The sequence below is a fragment of the Mauremys mutica genome, chromosome 4 (assembly GCF_020497125.1).
Source record: "Mauremys mutica isolate MM-2020 ecotype Southern chromosome 4, ASM2049712v1, whole genome shotgun sequence".
NCBI classification, from domain to species: domain Eukaryota; kingdom Metazoa; phylum Chordata; order Testudines; family Geoemydidae; genus Mauremys; species Mauremys mutica.
Genome location: NC_059075.1, coordinates 136,232,955 through 136,248,217, shown reverse-complemented (window position 1 = coordinate 136,248,217; position 15,263 = coordinate 136,232,955). Strand labels below are relative to the sequence as shown.

The 15,263-nt window shown below is 46.6% G+C and overlaps 1 protein-coding gene across 1 annotated transcript; it reads right to left on the bottom strand.

Moving 5' to 3' along the window:
* Positions 1-4,598: 4,598 nt before the first annotated feature.
* Positions 4,599-14,824, bottom strand: TAF8 (TATA-box binding protein associated factor 8). Its single transcript, XM_045016103.1, has 8 exons — positions 14,688-14,824; positions 13,174-13,330; positions 12,128-12,226; positions 11,238-11,300; positions 10,219-10,343; positions 9,732-9,879; positions 8,551-8,693; positions 4,599-8,073 (listed from the first exon to the last, which is right to left on the bottom strand). The coding sequence occupies exons 1-8, from the start codon at positions 14,718-14,720 to the stop codon at positions 7,930-7,932; spliced, it is 912 nt and encodes a 303-aa protein (XP_044872038.1). The 5' UTR covers positions 14,721-14,824; the 3' UTR covers positions 4,599-7,929.
* Between the last annotated feature and the right edge of the window lie 439 nt (positions 14,825-15,263).

The window sequence follows — 15,263 nt, the reverse complement described above, 5'->3', positions numbered from 1 at the left end:
AGAAGTGCTTTATGTGGCAGAGGCAAGGCCTTATCAGTGTGGAACCCACGCACCTGCGTTAAAGACACCAGAACGGGGCCCCCAACACAAGCAAATTAAAACAAACATTTATTCAAGGGCATCAACACCTCTAATGCCAAGGCTGGGGGGGGAGGGGGGGGAAAGTTGGAACTAGATCTCCTTCCATTTATCTAAGGGAGTGGAGAGCACCAACTCCCTCAGGGCGAAATGCCCCCCGAGGCAGAGGGCCAGCAGAATGCCAGGCCCCGCTGAAGCCCTCAAAATGGCTTTGAAGGAACCAAACTAAAATGTTAACACACAAAATATTATTGCCTAGATGTGGTCGCACGCACACCACCCCAGGAGGGTTCGGCAACGGTGTCTCCATCCTCCTTTGCACAGCCCCAATTCTGGGCTCCAGGCTGCCAAAAGCTTCAGGCGGCTCCAGGCCACAATGGCAGCCGAGCTCATCAGAGTGCAGGGAAGCCCTGGTCATACCCATTTCCCCCAGCTGGGCCCTCTGTGCCAGACACAGAGGGATTGCTATGCTGGCCTTGAGACATTGGAGAATACCCCTCCACTGGGATGGTCCTGCCATGGCTAGCTATGGCAGCTTTCTGGCTCCAAGGAGCCCCAAAACAGGGGAGAATCTGGACCTCTGTGAGTCTGAACCTCCGATCACTGACATTAGTGGGAATGCTCCCGTTAAAGTCAATGGGAGTGCATTAGGGCACTGGATCTGGCCCAATGTGCTTATTTCCCCCACCACACCTCGCATTTTATGTAACTTGTTTATCCATTAACAGCCAGTTCAGACACCCAAGGGAAATCCTAGCCCCACTGAAGCAAAACTCCCATTGCCTTCAGTGGAGCCTGCAAGTCAACCCAAGCATCTAGCTTTCAGCAAGGGCCTGTCTTGCTTCTCAGTTTTCTAGCGTGGTTGGCTGGGACGCAGTGAGCTTGCATAACTTCAGTGGCGCTGCCCTCCTCAGAAACTTTAATCTCCTTGTCACCCAGGCTACACTGGCAACACACGAAAAGAGAAGGACCGAGAGGGATAGACACAAGGGGGTGGATACAAGATGTGCCAAGAGAGGGCCCCTGATAAGACCCAAGTATGCCAGGTGCAAAAAAACCCAACACAATTAACCTTCAGAGAGTGACAAATGGCCTGGAGATAGACTAATCACTAAAGTAAGTCAAGGCTGTTGAGCAGCTACCCATCGCTGCTTGTGTAACAGGTTGGGAGAGCTAGATTATGCATACCTCTAATATACTCCCTCTTTTCCCGCACCTCAGCCTACTTCTGTGCTGAACCACCTGCCAGAGCTCATGTCTTTTCAGGACCTTAAACAAAAAGAATTAAACTACCATGATAGAGTGAGCTCCCCAGCACTGGATGTTCTGTCCAGTTCCTCCACCAGCCAAAGACAAGCTTTTATGAAAGGCGAGGCATCTCTTTTTCTTGCCAACATTTCCTCTTCTTCTCAAAGCAATCCAGCTCAATACACCTCACTTCATCCACGAGTAATGCGCAGGAAATGTTTCTCTGTCAACGGTCAGGACCAATACCCTTGCTTCTGAGTGTGGTTGGCAGGTATTCATATCAACCATCTTATAAAATCCTGTCTTGCATGTCAGAGTGAAATACTGTGTCTTTCTCTCCTCCAGCCTCAAGAATCTCTTAGGCCACCTTCTCAGTAAACAGAGGGTTGCTCTCTGGTATTTTGGTATGTTTCAGAAAACTAAGCCTTAAGCTCTGATGCACTCATTACACTTCCATAGGCCTTTCCTAGCATCCTATGGGTCCTCAACTAGTCTCCAGTACTTGACTTGGGACCAGTTCCTAAGGCTACCCACAGTGCTGCATGATATAAATGATAACCAATTCATGATAACACTTTGCACTCATAGAAGTCTAAATGAAACAAATTGAAACGGTGAAGCAAAATGAAATGTTTTTACCCTTATTGAAGCAAAACGAGAAAGTCTAAATGATTCATCTCAAGGACCTGGGGAATTACAGATCCGTCAGCCTAACTTTGATCCCTGGAAAGATACTGGAACCAATTTTTAAACCATCAGTTTGTAAGTAGCCAGAGGATCATAGGGTTATAAGGAATTGTCAGCATGGAACTTCAGTAGGACTATTCTCCCTGTAGGAGAATCATGATACTTCCTTCCTTATCTCAGCTCTTTCATACGCAGCATCAATAGTCCCTTTGCCAGTCAACACCGCTGCTGTGATCAACAGCCTCCGGCATCCAGTGCTTGCAGCCTCAGCCATAAAGGCTTCCAGCATTTCCTAAGGGGGGGAAATAAGGACAGCGGTCACTCTTGTTGGAAGGTCATTCGCTTTCCTCAGTACTACAGCGAATGGGCTAGTACCAGCTGTGTTAGTTTGTTCCCGTGCTGATGAGCAGAACATGCCGGCATTCAGTGCACAGCATTCTCTCAATAGTCTGCACAGATAGCTAGTCACTTAGGCACAGAGCAGGGTTTGACAGATGCTGAGCCTCCACAGCTCTTATTGATGTCAGTGGAGCTAATACATGCTAAAAGTTAAGCGTGTGCTCAAATTCCTTTCTGGATGGGAGCACTTTGCAGGATGGAGGTGTGGGATAGCACATTGGTTTCTCACCTGAATCAAGATGGCAAAGCAATGCTTGTCTTCTGGTGGGCTGCCCCTAGGACCCAGCTATTCGAGGTCCAGGTCACTCCCACCAAACTCAGACTTATGGAGGTAGATGATCCCCGAGTCAATGCTTTTATGGTTACCTGGTGGGGTAACCATGTCAGTGAACCTGGAAAGAAAAGATGTCCTAACTGGACAATACCACTGTCATTTTCACTCCTAAGTCTTATGAGCGACACCCCCCGTTCTGATCCCACTGAGAACGGGATTTGGAGCCAGGGAGCCCATTACCAGGAACAGGACACCAGCCAGGTCTCTATCCGCAGATTAATGCGGTGACTATAAACTCTGGGACAAGAGAGAATCAAATGGTTACATAAAAAGTTTAACCAGGTCTGATGGTGGTGGTACTTTATATCCCACCTGACAAAGCTCCAAGGACAAAATGCAATGAATCTTGCTAGAAAGAGTGACCGGTTATGGGGTTATTACACTCAAGGCTCTGCCTCTTCATCCCTTGTGACTCTTCCTGACTACACAGGTGCAGTGGGATAAACCTGCCCTGTTCCCCGTTGCCTTCCCGGTATGGCCTTCCAAAGGAGACACTGTGACCTCACAGCTAGAGCACTGGACTGGGACTCAGGAGATTTGGGGTTTGTTCCTGGCTCTGCCACTAGCCTGCTGGGTGACTTTGTGCAAGTCACTTCCTCGCACTGTGCCTCAGTTTCCCCATATGTAAAATGGGGATGACAGATTTCCTTTGTAAAGGGCTGTGAAATCTACACATGGAAAGTACTGTATAAGAGCTAGGTATTATTCAAATATAACAGGTCCCCATTCCTGTCGTTTTAAGAACTACTTCTGGCAGGGTCGGATGTAGTGATTCCAGATCAGGACATCTGATGTGCTCATTTGTATCCTGATACCCAGAATGACCTCCCAGCTCACAACAATGGTAGTGGTTGGCCTTGGGAACAAACCAAACGTTGCATGCATATTTATGGACGAGGCAAATTCTTTGTGTGCTTGGCAAATTAGAAAAGAGGAAGGGCTTTCCCGTTCTCCCACTCCCCATCCCTCTCTCAGGAGAGAGGAGAAATGAAACCCATCAGAAAGGAGTGCAACGATTTGCAAAAACTTGAACAAATTTCAGTCCAGACTAACAACAGCCCACAGCCTTGAGTTACATAAAGTAGGATTAATTTTAGGGCCCGATGCTGCACCTAGTTCACATGCACAGTGCAAGTTATGACAGGACAGGGAGCACAGGGGACAGGAATCCTGCATGAATGACACATTGCAGCTTGGCCATGGTTACCCTGCCTCACAGCATACGTGGGGCCTAAGAGGGGAGTGTATAGCTAAGCACCATATTAACACTCTTGGTGATGGGGATCAATCTTAACCTTTGGTCGGTGTAGACGTGCCCGTTTTCTCCTCAACCATTTACCTTGTGCTGTTGTGGGGAAAGCAGCTGTTGCACATGGAGTTTAAGACTCCCTGCTTCTCAGTGCAGAGGGCTATGCCTAGCACCGAATCTCAGTTGCATTCATGTGCAGTCTTCCGCTCACACAGGAGCGCAAGACCCTTTCACGCTCTTCTGTGAGTCACCCAAGGAGCTGCAGGGGCCAGGGCTTTTTTTTGCAACTCCAGTGAAAGCAACGGAGCTAGATCAGGGTAAAGCTGGAATAATGCATTGGGGTACCAGACCCCAGAGGCAGTCCATGCTAGTGCAATGACAGCAGGGATAGTCTTCAGTACCACACATTGCTCTCCAGCTCAGAAACGTGGCAAAATTCCAGGGCTGGCCTGGACGGTGGGGTTCTGATTCCAGAACACAGAGGAAGAGGCTGAATACAAACCAAGGGAAGCTATTAATCACTGGACAGACATTCAATCAATCTCCAAGTGCATCCAAGGTTCACACGTCAACAGTGACTCGCTGCTATTAGAGACAGAACTTCTTTTATTATGAACTTAAAAATAATTATTTTCACTCTACTTTTGTCCAACTCAGGTTTTTATCATCAAAAAAGCCTAATCCAAAATGACCAAACAAAAATATAAATTTATAAATATACAATGTCTGTATGTACATACATTCTTCTATACAACAAATGCACTGGCAGGCTTGACAATGGCACGTGCAGGGCTCTTTCGCTAGGGATAACGTTTAAGAGCTTCTGGCTGGATTCTGAGTCTCCCTCGATGGTACAATTCTACCTCAGGGAAAAAGGTATTTTACATGCTGGTACTGGTGGCATTTAGGCCCCAATTCTGCTCCTGCTGAAGTCAATGGCAAATCTCCCACTGACTTGGACGGTACAGAACGAAACCCACACATTGCAAAGGCCAGAGCCTGCCTTTAGAATCTCCCTTCAGCAACCACTTTTGACCCTCAACCTATTAAACATGGGAGGGATGTGACATCACCTTTAACTACAACAGCTACTGCTTTGGCCAAGGTTGTCTTCTGAAGGGAGGAGGATCCTAGCAGAAAAACAAGGCACATCCGAGCGTGGACACTTCTTCGCTCCATCGTCTCAGCCACAGCACGCAGAGCCCTTGCCTTCTGAAAGCAGGGTCTCAGCACAAGAATCGGCTTGAGTGAAGAGGTGGTTGTGATTACTCCTCCCTAGCACTTGCCCATGCCACACTTGTCCTTCAGCTGGGAAGTCAATGAGACTTCTTCCAGTGGGTAAAGTACTGAAGCGTAAGAGAGCAGCACCCTACCCTCTCACCTGGGCAATGTTGCCAGCCTGCAGGGGGCATCGCTTCCTGATCACAGTCTCATGAGGCAGCATGGTGAATTGTTCCAGGAATCATCAAACCAGCTAGTACCGAGGGAAGAGAATGGAAGACAAAAGGGATTTATTTCTGGGTAGCTGGAGAGTGATAGGTGAAAGGGCAACTGTATCAACCACAGCATGCACAGAAAGAGAAAGGCAGGTAGAGCACCAAGACACTGATATTTCCCATAGGCTTCTGGTTCCTTGCCCGAATGTGCAGTAAGCTGGATGTTAGTGGAGTGACAGAAAGGGCTGAGCTCGCCCAATTTCATTGCACAGATAGAGAGTTTAAAGAGCTGGTTTACTGAGGTGGAAAGGGAATGAGATTTTGATACTTTTCATCTCAGGATCTTTTCCACATATGCCTTTTGAAAAAAAAGGTCTGATCGATTTCGCCTTCAGTTTCAATAGCTCTAAAGTGTTTCATTTCTATTTTTCCAAAAATTAATTTAAAAAATGCTTTAAACCATCGACTTGTTGCCTACTTTTCTTTCTCAGGCAGCCCAATTTTTGGAGGGGTAGTGGGTTAGCTACATTTGTACACACGTGCGTGAGAGCAGAACCTTCCCCGTTTCCAAGGATGATAGTGTTTAATAAGGGAATCTGAAGCAGTGGAGCCATTTGCAATTGATAGTCTGACCTCTGCAACCACTATGGGTGCAATGTTTTAATCTGCCATTAAATCTCTGCTATTGCTGAATATTTTCACTAAGGCATCTTTTCATCTAGCACTAACAGTCAGAGAAAGCGATTTGGTATTAGGGGCAATCCCTGGTTGGGTCCATGTATTTACATATGCATTTGCAGTATGGAGTCTCTCTACTCAGGTTTTACTCATCCTTACTCAAGGAAAACTGTTGAAGTTAACCAGTGTTTTGCCCAAATAAAGGCTGAGTGAAAGTTAAGTAAGGGCCTCAGGATCCAGGCTTGAGTGAAGACTTATACCACCCCTGGGTCATGCTAGAACGATCAGTGTTTTTTGACTGTTGAAGAAAAGGAGACTTTCTGGTGAATAAAAGCCCTGTATTTCCGCAGGAGAAAATGGACCATAATACTGGCCATAAGGATAGTCCGTCAATTGATTCTCATTCCGTATTCCAAAACCTCCAGCACAGTGGGTTTCAAACAGCTGGCGGACTCTCAGGGGACCTGTATTGCACTGAAACCAAACAGAATCGAAAGAGAGCCTGAAGCAGCTGTTAGATCTTGCCGTTCAGACAGCTGGAAAATATTCTCTAACTGGAGCGGTATAAACAGCATGCTTACTGCTTTTAAGTGCAGCTGTAGTCAGAAAAGAATGGCATTCTGGAGCTCTGTATGTATTCCTCTCCCCTTAAGTGATACACCAGATGCACTCAGTTTACCAGATTAAAAAAAAACCATAAACAACATATCAACTTTTAACTGCCAACATTATAAATGAAGTTTGGGAAATGAAAACCCACCACGGATTCTTCTGCCTCTTACTGTATACTCTCCTCAGAAATAAAGCCTCTGCAAAGTGAATTTAGCTGATGCTGTGCAAAGCAGAGAGAAATCCAACACTATGGCTAACAGGTGTAAAAATCTTGGACTTTTGCCAGAGAAATGCACCGATAAGACAAAGACGCACAAGAAGCTGATCTATGGATTAGGAGGGAACCATTCTGACAGATCTGTTGAGTAAGAAGGGGACCACAGTTAATTTTCTCACTATAAATGCACTTTAAAAAATAGTGGGAACATTTTCTGCACCTCCACATTTAAACACTAGAATAAGTGGCGTACTTAGCAGTCTCCCTCATGACCCTGATACACATGCATAACCCTGCCCATTGCTCCTGAGCAATGGGATTTAGACCAACACCAACAACTCTGAGTATTCAGCAACTTTGGGAAAGTTTGGAACTGGGTCTGGATTTCATGGCAGGACCCCTAGCTCTGGACAACCTCAAACTCCAGGGAAGTTTAAGATATGGAGCTCTGCGCAGCAGCTCAAGCCGATCTCTGGTTCAAATAGAGATCAGAGTTAACAAGGGACCATGGTGTGAATCCTGTGCACACCAATGCAAACAGCCAGAGTGGAATGGACAAGTCATTCTTTGAGTCTAGACGAGGACTCCACCTGCCTGTGCAAGCACATAGTCCATTCTGCACAGTCCACTGGGAAGTGTTAAGCAGTGAAAGCCCTTCTGTGTGCCTCCTCCTTACAGAATAAATCCATCCCATGAAGAGGAGGAATGTCACAGCTGCAACTCAGTCTTCTCTGGAGTAGATGGGCTGATTCCAGTGTGAGGTCTGGTGGTTTCCATGCCCTTTCCCTACTGACCATGCCAAGCCAGTGAGAGAAGGGGGGAGGTGGGGAAAAGTGTAGTTTGGTATGTACAGGAGGTCCTCTCTCTGCTTCAAGCCACTCCACCAGCAGTATCTCCCCTCTTTGTCCTGCACCACTCACAGCAGCAAAGGAAACCTCCATGGGACAGCCAGCGGGCCTCCTTGTCCTCCATGCAGTCAGCTTGCTGCAGCTCACTTCTTCCTGCGAATCTTAGGTTTTTTCACCGGCCGGAGGTAGGGATTGTCTATTAGGCTCTCCTCTCCATTGCGGCTGCCCGACAGGGATGCGTTTTGCTGTAGCACTGAAGCATTCTCTTTCTCAGCCCCCGAATCATCCTGCCAAGTAAAAACAATAAATATGTGAAGTTAGGACCAGCTGAGCTGAGGGGGCGTGAACCATGGAGTCTGCAGACCAAAGAGATACACAGCAAGCAAGATCAATAGGGATAACGAACAATTAGCAGGGCTGAGAGAGATGACCCTTGTTTCCCACTGGAAGTAGATGCCTATGGGAACAGTATAGGATTCCAGGGAAATCCTCTTTCCTCTGAGGTAGCAGTGAAAGTGCCCCCATATACTCAGGATCCCACATTAACCGCCACAAGGCTCTAGTCTGTGAGCTGAAGCATGACAAAGATCTATGGCATTTTGCGTGTCATTTATACTGGTGCAAAGGGGATGTAAAATGGTGCCCAAACGAACATTTGACACTCTGCCCAGGCATGTCAATGATGATTTCAAAGGGCCAGACAGGAGAATCAGACCCAAGGAGGGTCACAATGGGGAGTTCCAAGTTTCTGATCCTGGCCATACCGTGCTCATGTGGAGGGGGAGGTTTTCCGTGTCCGTCTGGTCATCTTGCTCAGATGAATCTGTTTCCTCCATCTGCTGCATCTCCAGCTCAGAGGGGAGAAGTGCAGTCAAGTATGGTATTGTGAAAGGCCTGGCAGCAATCACTAGGGATGGGGAAAGGAGGGCACGGTTAGCAACTTGGGAGACTTGCTTCTCAATTAAATGTGTGTTCTTTCTAAGATAGCAGCTATCAGGAAGCACTGAAGCAAATATATTATTAAAAAAGCCCAAACAGTGTTTAATCTCTCCCTCCCTATCCCACACCCTGCCAATATTTCCACCATCCAGAAGCAAAGAATATAGAAGCTGCTGTCCTGGATCAAGACATTGGTCCATCAAGTCCATTATCTTGCTCCTCAAAGTAGCCAGTACCTGATGCCTCAGAGAAAGAGGCACAACTTCCTTAATGCTTCTGGCCATGTGAACAATGCAGTACACGAGACAGAGGAATTCCTCCTGACCCCCAAAGAGGATCAATCATCTTATGCCCTGAAGTATGAGATCTGAACGCCCTTGGAATAAGAATACTTGGTACTTACACAGTACTTTTTAGTTGAGGACCTCAAAGCACTATGGTGAGGTGGACAGTACCACCTTTATTTTGCAGGTGGGAAAGCTGAGGCACAGAAAACCTGATAATCAGAAGAGCTGAGTGCCTGCAACTCCCATTTACTTCACAGGAAGTTGCTGGTGGTCAGCACTTTTGTAAATCAGGCCCAGAGAGGGGAAGCGACTTGCTAAAAGTTACAAAGTGAGTCTGTGACAGAGCCAGGATTAGAACCCAAGAGTCCTCGCACACAGCATCCTGATCAGACCATGCCTCTTATGTAAGGTGTACCCTGGTGACATGGCATCAGGAAGGAAGGATGGAACTTTATTTAGGATATCAGCCTGGCACCTAGGAGACACAGATTCAATTCTATGCTCTCCCACACGTCCTGTGTGACCTTGAGAGGCCTGAGACTCTGTCCCCTATCTGTAAAATGGGGCTAACAGTATTTCCTTACTCCACAGGGTTGTTGGGAGGATAAATACATGAAAGAGTCTGTAGTACTCAGATATTACCTGGGTACCATGCAAGAACCTAAGATAGATAAAGAAATCATTTATATCTAGCGTCTGGCATCTTAGATAGCTCTTACGTGGGAATGTGCTGACATCATCCTTGAAGAGACTCTGCGTCTCTCCCGTCTTTGCCATGAAGCGAGTCAGAGCTCTTTCCACATCACGCCTCTGCGACGCTGCCTTTTCCCGTAGTATCTGGTAATCTGAAACTGGCTCCCGGTACGTCTGTTGGGCAGGGAGGGAGAGAACAATGAGATGTACAGACTTAGCACTTGCAGGTACTAGCTCTGTAATACAGTTACTGGATGCAGGACAGCCAACTCAAGTTAAAGACACTATTGGTGAGTGGATGATCCAACGAAACAATGCCTTGCAGAGAGCTGCAGAGCTCAGAAATACAGAAACCTACAGCCCAGTGAACTTCCAACACTGTGATGATTCACAGTAAATGAGAAAGTGTCCTAGATAAATGGGTATCAGGCCAATATTAAAAGGACTTAAGTTGCTGCTGCTGCAATGCCAAAGAGACAATGAAGGACATTTTGTAAAGTCTTTTCCACTCACCGGAGTTTTGATGTAGGTGTGAGGATCCGGGAACTCGGGAAAATGGCCGGGGATGTGGGATGGATGGGGTTTGTTCTGTCCAGCCGTCAGGGCTTTGGGAGTCACGGGCTGATTTGTCACAGGCGCTGCCGTTAAATAATAAAAACCTAGTCATCATTGTTCAGCCAAATCCCCAGCATAAGAGAAGTGTAAGCAGAAATCGAGCTGATATTTCGATCTATAGACCATCTATAGTATAACCAGGGACAGGCCATTTCCCCTAGGCAACAGTTTCAGACTCCATTCTAGATCACTCCAAGGAACAATGATTAGTTTAAATTGACAGTGAACTGCATTCAGCCCACCGCGTTAAGAATGTGGGCAGCAAACACCATACAGAGAAGTTCAATGGGAAACGGGGAAACACTGGAACAGTAGCAACTACTTTGACAAATGGGGCCCTATTCCTTCATTTGTCAGTTACAGAAAATCTTAATACAAACTGCTCTTCCAGTAGTAGTAGTCCTCTCCACTGTGCCTCAAAAGAACAGAAACTCTGGGTGCACGCAGAGGGGCTGGTGGAGTACGGAATTCAAGTGCCGTACCCGCAAGCTAAGATTTTAAGGTCCCCAAAATTTTGGGAATGGTCAACAACATTTACAGGCACAGAATTACTTGTGGATCCACAGGTTAGTCAATTTCTCTTTCATTTGTCATCAATTTCACCTTCTGGTTGTTGTGCCCTAGCCCCACTCTGCAATGTTTAGGGTACAAAATTTCAAGGGGGATTTTTCTTTGTTAAAAATGTTACTTTAAACAAAATAAAGACCCACAGAAACAGTCTATTGGTCTCAGGATCCATAAAAACTGGTTTTTACTATACATAGATTTTCAACCAAACATCACTTGACAGAATCCCTTTAACAGCCATTTCAATCTATCTATATTGCTTTGAATTATTTATCTACTATTGTTTTTCATGGCACCAATTTACTTGCTTAGTACAAATTAATTCCCTTGCTAGATGATGCCCCACGTACGTGCAGTGATGACCATCCGCTGGGAGCGCTTGGCATATGCAGGGAGAGTTTCTACATTGAACCCTGAAACACAGGAGATGGGGAAACAGAAATCACGCTATTATCAACAAAACAAGGATTGACAAATGTGGCTGCTTGCCCATATAGAAAACACTGCTTCTTGGCTCAATTCTGATCTCACTGAAATCCGTAGAAATTTTACCATTTACTTCAAAGGGAATAGGACAGAACTCCAAAGTTTATATTTATACCTATCTAAGCATCAAAATGAGGCCTTTCCACTAAGACCTGGATCATTGAGACCACCCTCTCCTCCTGTTCTATTGTCTATCGTTTTTCTCTCCGGAACCCTTTTCTCTCTTTCCTTAGTGCCTGGAATAGAACCCAGGAGTCCTGGCCCACTCCTTGCTCAGACCACTAAACAATAACACCTTCCTTACCATAAACACAAGAGGCACAAATCTGCATAGAACGGGTCCATCTGTATCAGAGGGAGCATTAGGGAGAGTTGCATTTAGGAAAATACGCAGATGTCCTTGATTTCCTATCTGGCTCCCTAAGCTACGAACTTGGCCTAGACAGGTAGTGCCAGCTTTGCCCTGGTGATCATGCAGTGCTAATTAAGCTGGTGGCTCACATGCCATTTTGTCAGGTCAACAGTCTTATTAATGCTCCCCGCCCAGTATCTGCAGAACCCAGAGCAGAGCTGCCTGCTGCCAGTTTGTTTGCCCCATCTGAAAGGCAATGCTATTCTTAGTCAGGCTGGAGGATGCCAAACAAGCCATGTTCTAATACCAGCAGGAGCAACCGTAGCAAAACCACCCTCCACCCTACCCCAATCCTTCATGATGCAACCAGTGGGGCTTGCTGTGTACCAGTCTGATACTCACCCATTTCGACTAAGGTAACAACAATATCCGAAAGGGTTGGCTGAGTTCTTGCTGTGTGCTCACAGTAGGACTTGGCGCTCCTTCCGATTTCTGACACATCTGGGAAAGAAACGTCCAGCAGAACACGGACATTTGAAACAGACAATGGCTTCCAGATTCATAACAGACTAATCCTGCTTTCAGACACATATACCTGACGAGAGCTTCAATGAGCCCTTTCGCTGAGGTTAGAAAGGAAAGAAAAGGTCTTCCGAAATACAAGGTCTTACTGCTGGATTTTTAATTCTTTTGTTAAAAAATGGCCATGCATCATTTAATGGAGACATTAAAATCAAATAATCAGACAGCTGCTACAAAGTTTGCAGCACATTCATTTGCAAGCATACAAAACCCCAGGTTTGTGAACTCAGAAAAATGTGTATACTAAGCAGTGAGCGCACAAATCACGGAGTTAGGTGTATAATTGTCTCTCTTAGGTACTTCTATGGTCCCCTTTACTAGAGTAGCAGCACCTCACAAACTTTACTGGATTTATCCTCAAACCAACCCTGTGAAGCAGGGCAGAGCTATTTACCCCCATTTTACAGATGGGGAACAGAGGCAGAGAGCGACTAAGTGACTTGCTCACGGTTTCAAAGGGAGTCTGTGGCAGGGCAGGAAACTGAACTCAAGTCTCTTAAGTACTAGGCTAGTGCCCTAACCACTGGACCATCCTTTCTCTCTCTAGCTACCTCATTTACACAAATGAATAAGTGCATGCAAAATATATACATTTAAGATTGGAAGCCTGTTTGAAAATATTGCCCTAAACTTTAGAAAGAGACCAATGTAAAGCTTCAGTAATTAAGAAGCAATTAACTACTCTGGTGATCTGTCAGGTCTGTTAACATTATAGCAATGTTGCTGTATCATGGGTACTCATATTTATTTCCAGGGGGAATACTTGATTTTAAGTAATTTCTGTATTTTATTTAAGAAACTACACTGGCCTCTCAAATCCCTGCTTTATTGGTTGAAATAATTGCACCTGTGATACAGATACTTACAGCTCTGTAACATCTCTGTCAGGGTTTCCACTGCTGCCTTTTCGGCACTCTCAAACCCAGCCTCTGTCAGCAAGGAGCTGACCACAACTTGCAGAGTCCTTCTCCGAGCCAAGTAATAGTTATCTGCGGGGGTTGTTGAGTGTTTGCCTCCTGATCTCTATAGAAACAGATTCCCCCCCCCAAAAAAAACAAACAAACAAAAAACAAACAGGAGACTGTTAATGAAAGGATGTAACAATGGCTTCCAGGAAGTGAAAAACAACACCACTTGATCACAGAGGAGTAGGGTACAGAAGGATATCATGCAAGAGTCTAATATCAGTTCCCCAAACCTCAACTCTGCCTATATCACCTCAGCCCTGACTTCCATACTCCCTCCTATTCCAATCTGGCAAAAGAACAGATTAGAAATAAGCATTAGGAATCACGCTGATTCTGTTGCACTGTCACACTAAGTCACCAGATGGGATGGGACTAGCATCAGACTCACAGTTCTGGAACAATTTGGAGTACTCAGGGGCAGAACTGTGAGCATGTTGCAAGTGGAACTTTAACAAAGCAGTGTGGTGTAGTGTTTACAGCAGGATACTAGGAGCTCTGCCTTGATTTAGCAAATACTTATTGTTTATTTTATCTCTCCTTCACAGTTTGCTTGTCTTCTCAGATTGTAGGCTCCTGGAGTTAGGGACAGGGTCTTGTACATAAAGAAAACACTTAGCTGCTACTGAAATCCAAATAAACTATAGAAATAAGTTAGAAGTAACAAGCAACAGCACCTCCTATCTGATTCACTGGCATATGTGGGTATGCAGTGCCACTGAAAAGCAGCCCATTAATCTCTCTGTACCTCAGCTGCCCACTTGTAAAACAGCGATAACACCATACTGCCATAACACTTCCTGTTTCTCTAGCACCTAACTGAAGGAGGATCTCAAAGACAAACGGAGCCTCCCTCTTACACAGGAGCATGTTACTAGCCCCCTCGTGCACACGGGCAGACAGAGCCCCAGGGAGGGGAAAGCAAGTCTGTAGCAAACCAGGAGCAGCACCCAGGTGAGCTGGCCCCAGTCCCTACTTCAGACACTAGCCAAATGTGGCACCTCCACCCCAGGACCCCATGTGCCCCCTCCTCTGCTCCATTCCACGCCTAGCGTGAAGCCCCTAACATCCCCCTGCCAGGGCACTAGATACTCTGGGGCTCGCCTCGCAGTCATCCATACACTGTCCCTTTAAGACCCTCCCATGTGTTCCCCCCTCCAATCTTCCTGTGATTGGCAGCGACCGCGGTCAATCAGGCTATAGGCACTTCGACCAATTGAAAACCAGCTTCACACCCCGCCTACTCCTGCAGATCAGCCAATCAGAGGCTCCCTCTCTTCGGCCCAGCAGGCCCGAAGCCGCCCACCCTGGCCGCAGCCGCTTCATCCCGTGTCAAATAAGCCAGTCGCTCGGCCACCTTGAGCCGTGCGCTGGCCGTTTTCCAAGGAACTTAACCCCCCGGTATCCGCCGTTACCGTGCCCGAGCCGCTGGACACCATGTCCGCCATCTTGAATCCATGGGCGACGACGCGCGTGCGTGGCCGCGTGGGGCATTATGGGACTTGTAGTCCTGAAGAGAGGCTGGGGCTGCAGGGAGAACCCACTGGCCTGGGGGCTGTGATGGGAAAGCTTGTGCTGAGCCTGGGCTACAGAGGAGCCCTACTGAGGGGGAGCTGTCTAGTCTGCCTGAGTCTGGATAGAGCCTGAAACAGCTCCAAGACATGTGAATTGCACAGACCCAGTGATTTAAAGGGTGTCACTGTTAACTATTTCACGGCTGATCAAGGGACGACAGAGCCTGGCTTAGGGGTGGAATTTGCGAGGGCGCCATTAATTTATTTTTCCAGTTCACACCCTGGCCAGTCTCAAGAAGACAGGACTTTTTGTGGGATTGGTCCAGTGCGCTACTGAAAAATCCTGGAAACCTTGCTGCAGTCGCCCTTCTCTCCATTGCTTCTCCCAAAATACCGTTCCCCAAATTGCTGTGTCCCCAAGATCTATCCCAAAATGTGTTAAACATCCACTCAATTTGTACCCTAGTCATATGGTAC

Excerpts from the sequence above, each read along its gene's own strand:
- TAF8 (XM_045016103.1), bottom strand. The coding sequence starts at position 14,720 with ATGGCGGACATGGTGTCCAGCGGCTCGGGCACG. Across the intron at positions 10,344-11,237 it reads GCGGATGGTCATCACTGCAC|CGCCTGTGACAAATCAGCCC; the intron begins GTACGTGGGGCA and ends ATTTAACGGCAG. Across the intron at positions 9,880-10,218 it reads ACACCTACATCAAAACTCCG|ACGTACCGGGAGCCAGTTTC; the intron begins GTGAGTGGAAAA and ends CCTGCCCAACAG.